The 11,188-nt window shown below is 33.4% G+C and overlaps 1 protein-coding gene across 2 annotated transcripts; it reads left to right on the forward strand.

Annotated features, from left to right (window-relative positions):
- On the forward strand, window positions 1-11,085 carry LOC106165615 (phosphatidylinositol-glycan-specific phospholipase D). Of its 2 annotated transcripts, XM_013543870.3 has the most exons (25): window positions 1-287; window positions 618-673; window positions 941-1,019; window positions 1,190-1,287; window positions 1,630-1,740; window positions 2,391-2,439; window positions 2,620-2,680; window positions 2,911-3,018; window positions 3,191-3,218; window positions 5,019-5,158; window positions 5,388-5,574; window positions 5,709-5,824; window positions 6,143-6,255; window positions 6,385-6,470; window positions 6,771-6,878; window positions 7,100-7,177; window positions 7,357-7,510; window positions 7,711-7,745; window positions 7,997-8,094; window positions 8,259-8,449; window positions 8,795-8,949; window positions 9,190-9,277; window positions 9,538-9,641; window positions 9,862-9,942; window positions 10,291-11,085. In XM_013543870.3, the coding sequence occupies exons 1-25, from the start codon at window positions 182-184 to the stop codon at window positions 10,369-10,371; spliced, it is 2,511 nt and encodes an 836-aa protein (XP_013399324.1). In that variant the 5' UTR covers window positions 1-181; the 3' UTR covers window positions 10,372-11,085. The 2 variants fall into 2 exon arrangements, with proteins under 2 accessions (XP_013399324.1, XP_086855539.1); XM_086999413.1 differs by lacking the exon at window positions 618-673 and having other exon boundaries at window positions 140-287.
- Window positions 11,086-11,188: the final 103 nt, after the last annotated feature.

An 11,188-nucleotide genomic window follows, 5' to 3' on the forward strand; every position in this document is an offset into this window, starting at 1 on the left:
AAATGTTTTCTTTTCAATATGTAACATTTTGACAAAATCAAATTCACATGTATTGTTCTATATCTATGTTTATTTATCTTTAGTCGCTCTTTGTAATTTTCTTAAGAAACGTCCTTCAAACAGCGAATTAGGCTTTTCTTGATTATTAGTGCATGTGACTATTAAAAAAATCTCTGCAAAAATGAAGTGCAGTGTTTACATGCTGATGGTTACAGAGTGTATCTTCGTTTTGCTCCTCTGTTCATCATTAATACATAGTTGTGGCCTGACAACGCACACAGAGATAGGTAAAAAATTGGGTTTTTTCTTTTTGCAATTGTGCACACCATATGATATATGTGGCCGGAGGGGCGGGAGACCCCCCCCCCCCCCCCAACCCAAGGCTCCTGCACTTACATGTAACTGTTAAATTTTATCCAGTCATATATTCTCTGACAATGTATAATGCACACGAAGGAAATATAAAATAATAACAATAATAATAATAATAAGTATAATTAGTATATAAATATGTATAATAATTAATAATTTAGAAAAATATTTGTGAAAAAAAAACTAATATTATTGGTATCATGTATGTTTGTGTATACTTGTTCTATTTTCTGCATATACTGTAGCTCATAGAGCCTTAGAATATTTCAATGGCAAGACTAAAAGAGGGGATTACAAAACGGTAAGGACCATATTGATCAACATGATTGTCTGTATTTTTACATGTTTAACTGCTAGCCCATACAAATTCTGTGGCCAGTGTTAAAATAGTTTCTTCAACAGATTAATAATATTTTAAAAATACATTTTTACCAAATGTTATGCATGTTAGCATGAATGTATAATAACAGTATAAGGAACATATATAAAAGCTTTTTTTTTCGAAAGACAACTATTATGGTTTATTATAGATGTATAACTGCAAAATTTATATATTTATAAAATCCAGATGATGGTCAAACATCAAGATGCTTTTCAAGCAGGCAATCCCTATCCAGACACTTTTTTTGACAGTTTATGTTTCAAAGGTAACTAGAATATGAATATATAGAACTTCTTTGATTATTTACCTTTCATATTTTAATGTTGTAGAAAAATATCAAAATTATTGTACATTTTTATTTTTTTTCAAAAGGTTTTGATTCCATTTTTTTCTTATTTAAGATATTATAAATTAAAAATTAAACTTAACTCTCAGGAAGGTACCATGACATATCAGAAGACACTCACTGGGCCCCATTCTTGAATGTGACCATCAACTACATCAGGCAAAAATATCCATATCCATGGGACCAGGTAAGGACACTTTTTTTTTTATAATGGTTAATTCCTTCCATTTCTATAAGTATAAAGGATGAATTCACAGAGAAATACTGAGGTGGGTTTTGAGTTGGAAAAGAGTAAGTCAAAGGAGTGTATACATGTGAAGTACTAGTACAGTAGTGAATTCTCTCTCTCTGTTAATTTTTTTTTTCTGGCAAAAAAAATTCACCTCAAGCTGAACATTTTTTATATTTAAGTAGGAGTTGCTGTGTTCTTTGTTTCTAACAGAAAACATATAAGATACTAAAATAAAGAAAATATAAAGATAAAAGTAAGTCAGTTTTTCTCTCTATATATATTTAATTTTGCTCCCAGGATACAGAGAAGCTAATTGTGTTCATGTTGGGCTTTGTGAGCCATCAGATAGCAGACATCACATGGCACAGTCTGGGAATAGACCAAGGATTCCTAGAAACAATGGGGAAGGTAGTACTCTAGGTTTACTCATTGAAAAGTAAAAATGAATTACAAAACTATGACATTTTCTTTTCACAATTCACACTGAAATTCCCTTCCTTTTTCATTCAGTACAATTAATCTGTTCTGCACAGAGAGATTTTTCCGTGCAGTACAATTATTATTTTGCTCAGTACAATTATTAATTTTTGAACATTTTCCCAAAAGGTACAATTATTCAGACAACTATCTGCCTTTTACCCACTTAATTTAAACTGCAAATACATATTATGAAAATGTTAAAAAAGAAAACGTTACATGTATGTTATTTGACATGCTGAAAAATGAGGCCACTATTTCCCAGTGAACTTGATGTGGGCACTTTTTTGTGTGGCTGTCATTGGGCTTGTCTTTACAATTAAAACATGAAAAATGACATGCTTTTCAAATGTCTGACATGATCAGAAAATGTCTGACATAGAGATGTTTTTATGTCAGACAGAAAATCAGGCTGGTGTCCAAAGTTTTTCAGGAACACAGGAATGTCAGTATATATGAAGTGTTAGTGGTGAATATACATTATCTGTAAACATTCAAGTTCAATCTGGTAATCAATGGCTTGTTTGAAAAATCTAAAGTGACTGTTATTATTTTATAAGAACATTTCAATTTGTGTTTAGATTGATTTCCATGGCTCATATGGTGATGCTCATAATGTGGGAGATTTTGGTAAGAAATATCTGATAGCCTATTTTAACAAGTACCATTTTATGCAGTGATCTTAATAGAAGTTGAAAATTAAACATCATCATTTATGTCATGATAAGAGTTAAATGAAGTTATTTTTAAGATTGTATTAAATTCAGAAGTTTTTTTACTTCTTTTTTAATTCCCATATCCTTGTTTTAGGCGGGGACATATTAAACCTATTTGAAATCAAGCTACAGTATATTCACTCTTTAGAGAATTGGTGAGTTTTGGTGGCCATTGGTTAGATTTTGAAGAGTAGTACACGTCATCAAATTTCATTATTAAATGCAAAAAGGCATTTACAACTTATATAAATATACATCACATTAAATTGTTAATTTAAATGTGTTTATAATGTACAACACATTTGTGAACTATTTTGATAGCATTAGAAATGAAAATGCTTTATTTATTACATAGATTTTGACATCCTTACCTGCCTTTTCCTAGGTATGTACCTACTTTCGATCTCCAAAATATTTATAAGATATATTATGGAGATGGCAGAATGACTGCTGACACCATACTGGAATGTTCTGTGTTGATGTTTCTTGCCAGGTAGGCCATTTATTTACTGATATCATTTAGAATTGAGATACAGCTAAAGCAAACATTTCAAACTGATCCTAACAACAATTCAAAGTTTTCAAAACGCATGTTTTTAATATGATTATGCTTTCTTTCAAGTATGTAGTTTTTAAGATAATGTATATATTTTTCTTTTTCAAAGAGCTGGAGAAAAGTTGGCAGTTTCTAAAGTAAGTACATGTTTATACATTGTAAGACCTTGTATAAACCCAGTTTGTACTTTATTGCTCAGATGCTAAAAGTTAGCAGAATGATGAGGTTTCTTTTATATATAATTCAAAAATAGTAACCCAAACAGTTTTATACCTGTACACATGTGTGTTCATACACATTTAAAGGTATACTGTGATGAAAAAACGGGTTAAAACTATCCATTAGGTGCCCAAAAGTCATTTTTGAGTAATGAAAAAAAAAGTTCTTACGTTTATTTAGTTTTTAAAGCCGATTTTATGCAGGTGTGAATGTAGTTTACGATACTCCCGCGTGGTGGCGCTTTGAGGCGAGTGACGTCACTTGCGTCGAGGCTCAGAAAGCCATATTCGATTCAGCAAACTAAAAGCGATACACGCAATTGATTACTACATGATCATTTATAAATTCAAATTTTTGAAGATAGATACACAAAAGAAGATGAATTCCCTACGTGGTTATCATTTATTAACCAACAAAATACACCAAAACTATGTTAACAGTAAAGGTTTGGAAGCAGGGCAGCGAACATAGTTTTTCACACATGCCCATCTGTCGCGTCGGCTGAACGTTCTTATCCCGACTGATAAGAGAAAGTTACCTAATACATGCAGGTGTGACAGCTAACATTATTTTTCACACCCGTGCAGTTTACCAGTGTCATTCCAGGAGAGCCAGGTCAGTGGACAAAAGGCCAAAGATATCGCACTGATAGCATCGGACACTACATTTCACACCTCTGCAACTTACCTCGCTACTTCCGCCTTACACGTGATCAGTGCAGCAGTATGTCGAGTAAAAATTTGATTCCACTATCATGTTAATATTAAAGTTTTCACTAACATAACCAAAAAATTCGACAACGTCCTGCACACATCCTACAGGTAAGACTCTCGTCGGCAGCGCTCTGGCATTTACTGTCGCATTTTGGTACTCCGAAAAATCGAATATACTGGGTACAGCATCATCTTTTAGTTTTCTCCGTGCTTTTTCACCGAACAATTCAGCTCGCAGGTCACGTACGAAGCATTCCGGCTCGAAGTGGTCGCTACAGATCCTCGCGTGTTTTGACACTGTGCTGGGATTTTTTAACTTCAGAGAATTGAGCCAAATTTTACGTTTTGCGGCATCCGCAGGCAGGATATAACAGCAGATGTCTTTCTTATCGTAACCTACATTACGGCACCCGGGAGCAACACAACTTTGCGGCATTTTGTTTTTCTGACACCTGGATGTTTAGTCACCTACTGCATAGTATATACTATTACTAGTACAGCTGTGGGAAGCTACTACCCAGGTTACGTCACTTGAAACTGACCAATCAGAATTTTTTCATCTAAATCTCATCTTCTCTCTCTAAAACTTAAAAAGAACAATTTTTTGACGTCGATTTATAGTTTTTATACTGTAAAAAAAGCATTGAACGCTCTGTGTTCCTAGAGCATAGTAGGCCTTTAATGTCAGTGTAAACTGTCTAAGGATGCATTCCCAGAGATTTAGATTGATCCAGAGATTAAGATTTAGATCGACCTAACTCCCTGAGGTTCACGCTAAATTGCAGTCAGCCGAGCGCGCACCATAGTTAATTACCCCCTTACAGCTTTTAGTAGGCGGGACAGACGCTTAAGCCGGCTAACCTGACAGTAATCTAGTGAGACTCCCCACAGGGATAGATCGATCTAAAATCTATGGAAATGGGGTCTAAAATTTGCCCTAGATTGAAATTATTTAAGTAAATTTTCTGTCTTTTGATTAAGTGAATAATAACTTGCATGTTTCAGTTGTTCCCCACTTATGCAGAAAAAAGTCCATTCATGTTAAGCATGTTGAATGACTTCTTCCTAGGAGGGATAGATGACATGGCAGCGTGGACTGACAACTTGTGGCATACGACGTTGTACATGTTGGAGAATGGAACTGAGTAAGCTTAGACTTTGTACAGTCATGTAAACTTGTGATCCATATAAATTAAAGAGCTTCTTTTAAATGGTTCATTTTTAATTGACCATACAATTATTCAAACATTATTTTGTCTTTTGCAGCCAATAATTTTAAATTTACAGTTTTTGGATTTTTAAAACATACTTGTATACATTATGTGTTTTAAGGGCTTTTTTGTTCAGAATAACTGCTAATCTTATTTATTTCAGATCTTGTCAAATTCCAAAAAATCCTCTTTATATAAATTGTGGCAATACTTCAAAGTCATTTTTGGATAAAAGGAAAGTGAAAAATGGTTTCTTTTCTAAACCTTTGATGCATGGTTTATCCCCAAAAGATGTGCTAGTGAGGAAATCCAAACGTGGTGCTTATCTGACATTAGGAATGGAACTTAAGGTACTTGATATTTTGTAATGTTTCTGTGAACAATATAACTAGCAATAATCTGTATTCTGACAATTATTTCTTAAGATATAAACAGGCAGTTTCTTTTCTTTTTTTAATTTTTAAATTTTTATTATTTTTTTCAGAAACGACTTAGACTAGCCACAAGAAAGATTTCAGATTCAACAATAAGAGCACAGCCCAAACAGGTCCAGCCCAAAGCTGTATACAGAGTCAATAGCACATATGCTAGATTAGGATGGTGAGATGGTTTTTATTATGATTTCAAACTCTAAATGCATAAAATAAGAATAGATTTTAAAATTATTTTATAATTGTACGGAGGGGAATGGTGGCATTTGGTCAGTATTGCATGGAAGTGTTTTGTTTGTTTCAAGAGCTATTGGTTTCCAGTTTCAGATTTTTTTTTTTTTTGAGACAGAAATGGTTGTATTTTGGAGGGAAATTTTTGGTTTTTCAGTTGTGTTTCGTCTAGATGTACAGAAACCTTTACCAAGAATGTCCAAAAATTGACCAATATTAGAAATTTAGATAAAATGCAGTTCAAAATTTTCTTCAGGTCACTTTTAAATGGAGATGTTAATCATGATGGTTATGAAGACTTAATCATGGGATCCCCAGGTTATAGTGTGGAAGGAAACTATCAGGCTGGCAGGGTGTACATTGTATTAGGTAACTTATCTGGTTAACTCTGAACATTGATCATCTCATATGTGAAGATATACGTTTTAGCATTAAATTTAATTACCAGAAAGAACACTATTGAATTCAGAACAATTCTGTTTTGGACTTCTATTTCAGGTGGTCCAAATGGTCTTCCCAAGAAAGATCTAGATCTTAATAAGGAAGCCAACATCACCATTGAGTGTCCAGCTTTATGTGGCAGGGTGAGACGCCAAGGCTGAGTTTTATCCTGGCAGTATTAATATGCAATGATATTATTGTGAATATTTTATTGGGAGACTAAACCATATATTGCAATTGTGTTGGCTTACTCCAAAATGCTATAAATATTTTATTGTATTTATACCAGCCTCCTTAAACTGTGGCAAAATAAAAGAAACTCTAGATTTCCTAGCATATTATCTCAATTCTTCACTTGACCTTAAAATGTGATTTTTGATTTCTTTAGCACTTTAGCATAGGTGCAAAAAATATATATTCATTTATCTTTTTTTTATTTTTAGCATTCACGGTTTGGCAGTGCTCTTGCTGTAGTGGATTTGAATGCTGATGGGATTAATGACTTAGCTGTCAGTGCACCTTCAGACCTTACTGATTCTCTTAAATATTCTGTGAGTAAAACTTAAGATTTTTTGTTTAATGTTATGGTAAAGCTGTGGCAAACCATGCCTTTAAATTATATTGTTGTATCATTGCAAATGGCCTAATGTTGTGTATCATCATGTGTATCATCATATGATTGTATTTGATTCTTTGCTAAGAGGTTTTGAAAAAAGAATATTATGAAGTGTTGGTCAGTGCTCAATAAAATTCCTTTTTTCTTTTTTGTCAGGGTTCAGTCCATGTTTATTATGGACCACTTAAAGTTGGCATAGTACTTCAGGATCCAAGTGCGAACTACTCTTGCCAGGTGAGAACTTGTCCTTTTAACACCTTATACAAAGACAACCAGGTGACAGGACTGTAAACATTAATGGCATTGGTCATATGAGTTGTACATCACAAATAAATAACTTTCATGGATCATTATTTTTGGTGAAAAGATAAATTGTTACATGGATAATATTTTCTTTTTCAAAATGACCTTAGGAGACCTACTGCAACTTTGGATGGACATTATCTGGGGGTGATGTGAACAGTGATGGGTTTGCTGATCTTGTTATTGGCTCTCCTTTTGCTCCTGGGGGTGGAGAACAAAGAGGCAAAGTGACTGTCATTTTGGCAAAGAAGGGAAAAATTGATAGTACGCACATTTTTAATTAAGTTATATTATTTTACCACTGAAAAAGTAAGAACTGATCAAATAGATGAATTGTAGTGTTATTGTGAGTTGTGAGTGATCAGATGATTTACACATCTGTTGTATTCATTCTGAGTAATTCTCATGTTGAATGCAATATTACAGGGAACTAAACAGTTTTCTTTCATATTATTTTTGAACAGGTGGGAAGTTTGATTGGGTACAGAATGGTGAACAGGTATATCTAAGAATCTGCTCTTTCATTTCTCAGAACACTTTTGCAAGGTCATTTCTCTACCAGTCTTCACTTTTTACACAGAAATCTTTTAGTTTTATGCCCAGTGCTTTACAATATACCAGTATCTTTGTCACATTTAAAGAAAAAAAATGTCATGCAAAATAATTACACCTTCAACTGCAAATATAAGGGATCAAACATGTTTATGGCTGTCAGCAGACTCGGTATCCACAGTAACAATTTCACTTCAGGATTACAGTTGGTTTGGATACAGTGTTGCAGTGAAGAAAACTAGTCTAGCAGGCAACTGGTTGATGATTGGAGCTCCCACATTCAGGAAGTGTGCCCTGTAAGTTCGTTAATTCATGAATTGCATGCACTTTGACCATTATTGACTTCCAAAAACAGTATTGATTTATTCCTGAACAGATGTTCTTTTTTTTGTGAATTATAACAGGTGTTTTTTTTTTTAAATACTTAGAAGATATAAATTCTTTATTATTTGCATTTCAGAGCTAACTGCAGTTTTAATGCCAAGGACAAACAAAGTGTGGGGAAGTTGTACATATATGTGTTGCCTACATACAAGCTGACATACTCGTTTATTGGCAGTGAAGAGCATGCCAAGTTGGGCAGTAGTTTTAGTGTGGGAGCACCCTTTGAAAAGTATACTGATATGTTAGCAATAGGCATTCCAGATATTGGTAATTATGATCACTAATGTTTTCCCTTTTTCTTCAGAAAAAGATTAAAATACTTGATGAAATATAAGTGATACCATTGCTATAAAGAATGAATTGCATTGTTTTTTTGAAAAGAAATTAAGTTTAGAAAATAAATTGAAAACATGATCTGTAAAATATAAAACAGCCAAAATCTCTGTCATAGTTAAACTTGCCAATTTCTATGAAAAGTCTGCAAGCTACAGAAAATTTACATAGAAATTAGAAGGTTGGCATTAAATCCATGCACTGCCGAGTAATGCAATTATGAGAAAACATTAAATGAAGCAGTTCTGTGACATACAGAGCTATCACTTTGTTTTGTAGATGTCCAAGGTTCAGTCGTGGGGTATTCAGTACCATTTCACCAGGCAGGAGGGGTTTTGGTGTATAATGTTTCAAACCTTCTTAGAGACTACAAGAGACTAGTAACATCTTTCTCTGGTGATAGAAGATTTGACAGATTTGGAGTCACTGTGAAGGTAAGACATAAATATCCTGTAGAATATAGCAGGATAAATACTTTTAATGGGCCATATTAATTGTGTTGCCATTATTTCCTTGGTGATTTTTAATATAGAATTGTATGGGCATTTTCAGTTGATATTTACATTCTGTGCAAGGCTCTAAATGTAATTGCACTTACATGTACACAGATTCCTTGAAGTATAAATGAAATTTCCCAAGTCAACAGGTTGTCACATATGATATTCTTGTATTAGTTTGCAGATTTAAATGGTGATGGTCTCGATGACTTTTTGTTGTCTGCACCACTGCGAACAGACGACATAACAGAAGAGCTGGAAGGAGGTATTTTCTCATCTTATTAGTTTTGAGAATAGAGCAATTTTGAATGGCGTATTTAGCCTTGGAATTCTGGAATATTGGAATATTCAGGATATTGGAAATTAGTTTTGGAAGGTAAAATTCAAGTATTGGATGTTGAATTTTTCTTAGAAATTTTTATTGAAGCAGGAAAGTTTTCAAATCTGTTTCCTTTCTTTACTGAATTGACCTGCATGTAATATATCATTTGACGGCTATTAATATGTGTGCATTTTTTTAAACAGCTGAACAAGGCACAGTGTATGTGTATTTAGACAACTTTCCTATTGGAAATACTACAATGAATGATTGTAAAGACAGCAGAGTGATACCATGCCCTGGTGAAAAGGTAATAAAGACACATTTGTGATCGTTCTATGGGGGTTGGGCAGGAAAATGCTAACTTGACTGTAAATGTGTGCTACTTATTCTTTTACTGTTGCATTAAACGCTTACAACATTTGATTATTTTATGACACAGAGCAGATATGTTAAGTCATACTTGTAAAATTAATTTCAGTTTAATGAAGTATTAACAATGGGTTAAATTTTATAATGAATCTGTTCAGGCATATGGTCAGTTAATATTTGGTGAAGACCAGGCTAGATTTGGGAAGGACCTTGCAGTGGTGGCAGTTACGGCACAAAAGGTAACCAGATTTCAACTTTGGAAGGCGTATTTTATATCAGTTAAAATTTCATTCTTTATTTGTCGGTAAATAAATTATGTTGAAATGGTTTCAACCACCCCCAGTATGTAAAAGGGATAGATTAATGCTGCAGTGAGATAATCTGTGGGCATATCAAAAGATTTCTCTTACTGTTTGACTCATCATGTTCTGAAACACAACAAATATTCAGGCACTTATTGTTACCACATAATTTAATGTTACTTGCTGCTGGACTTCTTTTATGAATGCTCTCCTATGTGTTAAAGTTAAAAGTAGGTGTAACTCCTTTTCAGCTCAATAAATTATAAATGGTTTCTCATTTTTCAGAGAGAGATAGCTGTGTCAGCTATTCACAGTTCTAGCACAGCTAGGCTAGGAGGAGCTGTTGCCATTTACACTCTTCAGTAAAGGAGAACTGTTCCGTTTTAATACATTAAAGCGCACCCAAACCCAACTATGCAAAAAAAGGTTCACATTCCCTTACAGATCTAATGGTTTTGTGCAATATTGGACCATGATATTTCAAATGTGATATTTGACAGGTCATTATTAAGTTATAATTAGCTCTAACATATGTATTGCTCTATTATTCAGGTAAACTGAACATACAAACCTGAATTAAAACAGATTTTCAGGTTGTGTATTGTGAATACAGAGGTGTTGGCATCATGGCTCCTGAAGCCAGTTGTTGCATTAAGTTGACATCCAAATACTGATCATGGTACCCATTCCAGTTATTGTCTGTGATTGTTTTGGCAATTTCTCAGTGGAAACTTAGCTTTAGCTTATATTTTTATAGCATTTTATAAATGAAATTTTGGCCAGTTTTGTTGAATCAGTATCAAAATATTTCAAGAAGAGATTATCATTTAGGGCACATGCCTATTCAATTTTGATTATTATTAATTCCCATTTTTGTTTCTGACAAATTCATGTCAATCATCTGTTTAGACATCTTTTATCTCTGGACATCCACTTGTAGTTGTGTAATTACTGAAGATCTGGTTCGATTTGGGGCACAAATCAGAATACTTTCATATACTTTAATTTTCAATTTTTTATTCTTCCCGCAATCTAAAAGCATTAAAATTTGTGGCACAAACAAGGTTATTTTTCACTGAATTGTGCATTGTTTTATTTTTGTACAGCATATGAAAATACAAAATGCACATGGTAATTAGGAAACACTTGGTTTAATCATCAGTTTTCACATTGACATGATGAT

This window comes from Lingula anatina, chromosome 1 (assembly GCF_051362555.1).
Source record: "Lingula anatina isolate TDL-2025a chromosome 1, LinAna3.0, whole genome shotgun sequence".
NCBI classification, from domain to species: Eukaryota; Metazoa; Brachiopoda; class Lingulata; order Lingulida; family Lingulidae; genus Lingula; species Lingula anatina.

What these genes read in the sequence shown, in the direction of transcription:
- LOC106165615 (XM_013543870.3), top strand. Translation starts at nt 182, where the DNA reads ATGAAGTGCAGTGTTTACATGCTGATGGTTACAGAGTGTATCTTCGTT. An exon ending in GACAACGCACACAGAGATAG is followed by an intron (nt 288 to 617) that starts GTAAAAAATTGG and finishes CATATACTGTAG; the next exon opens with CTCATAGAGCCTTAGAATAT. An exon ending in TGACAGTTTATGTTTCAAAG is followed by an intron (nt 1,020 to 1,189) that starts GTAACTAGAATA and finishes CTTAACTCTCAG; the next exon opens with GAAGGTACCATGACATATCA.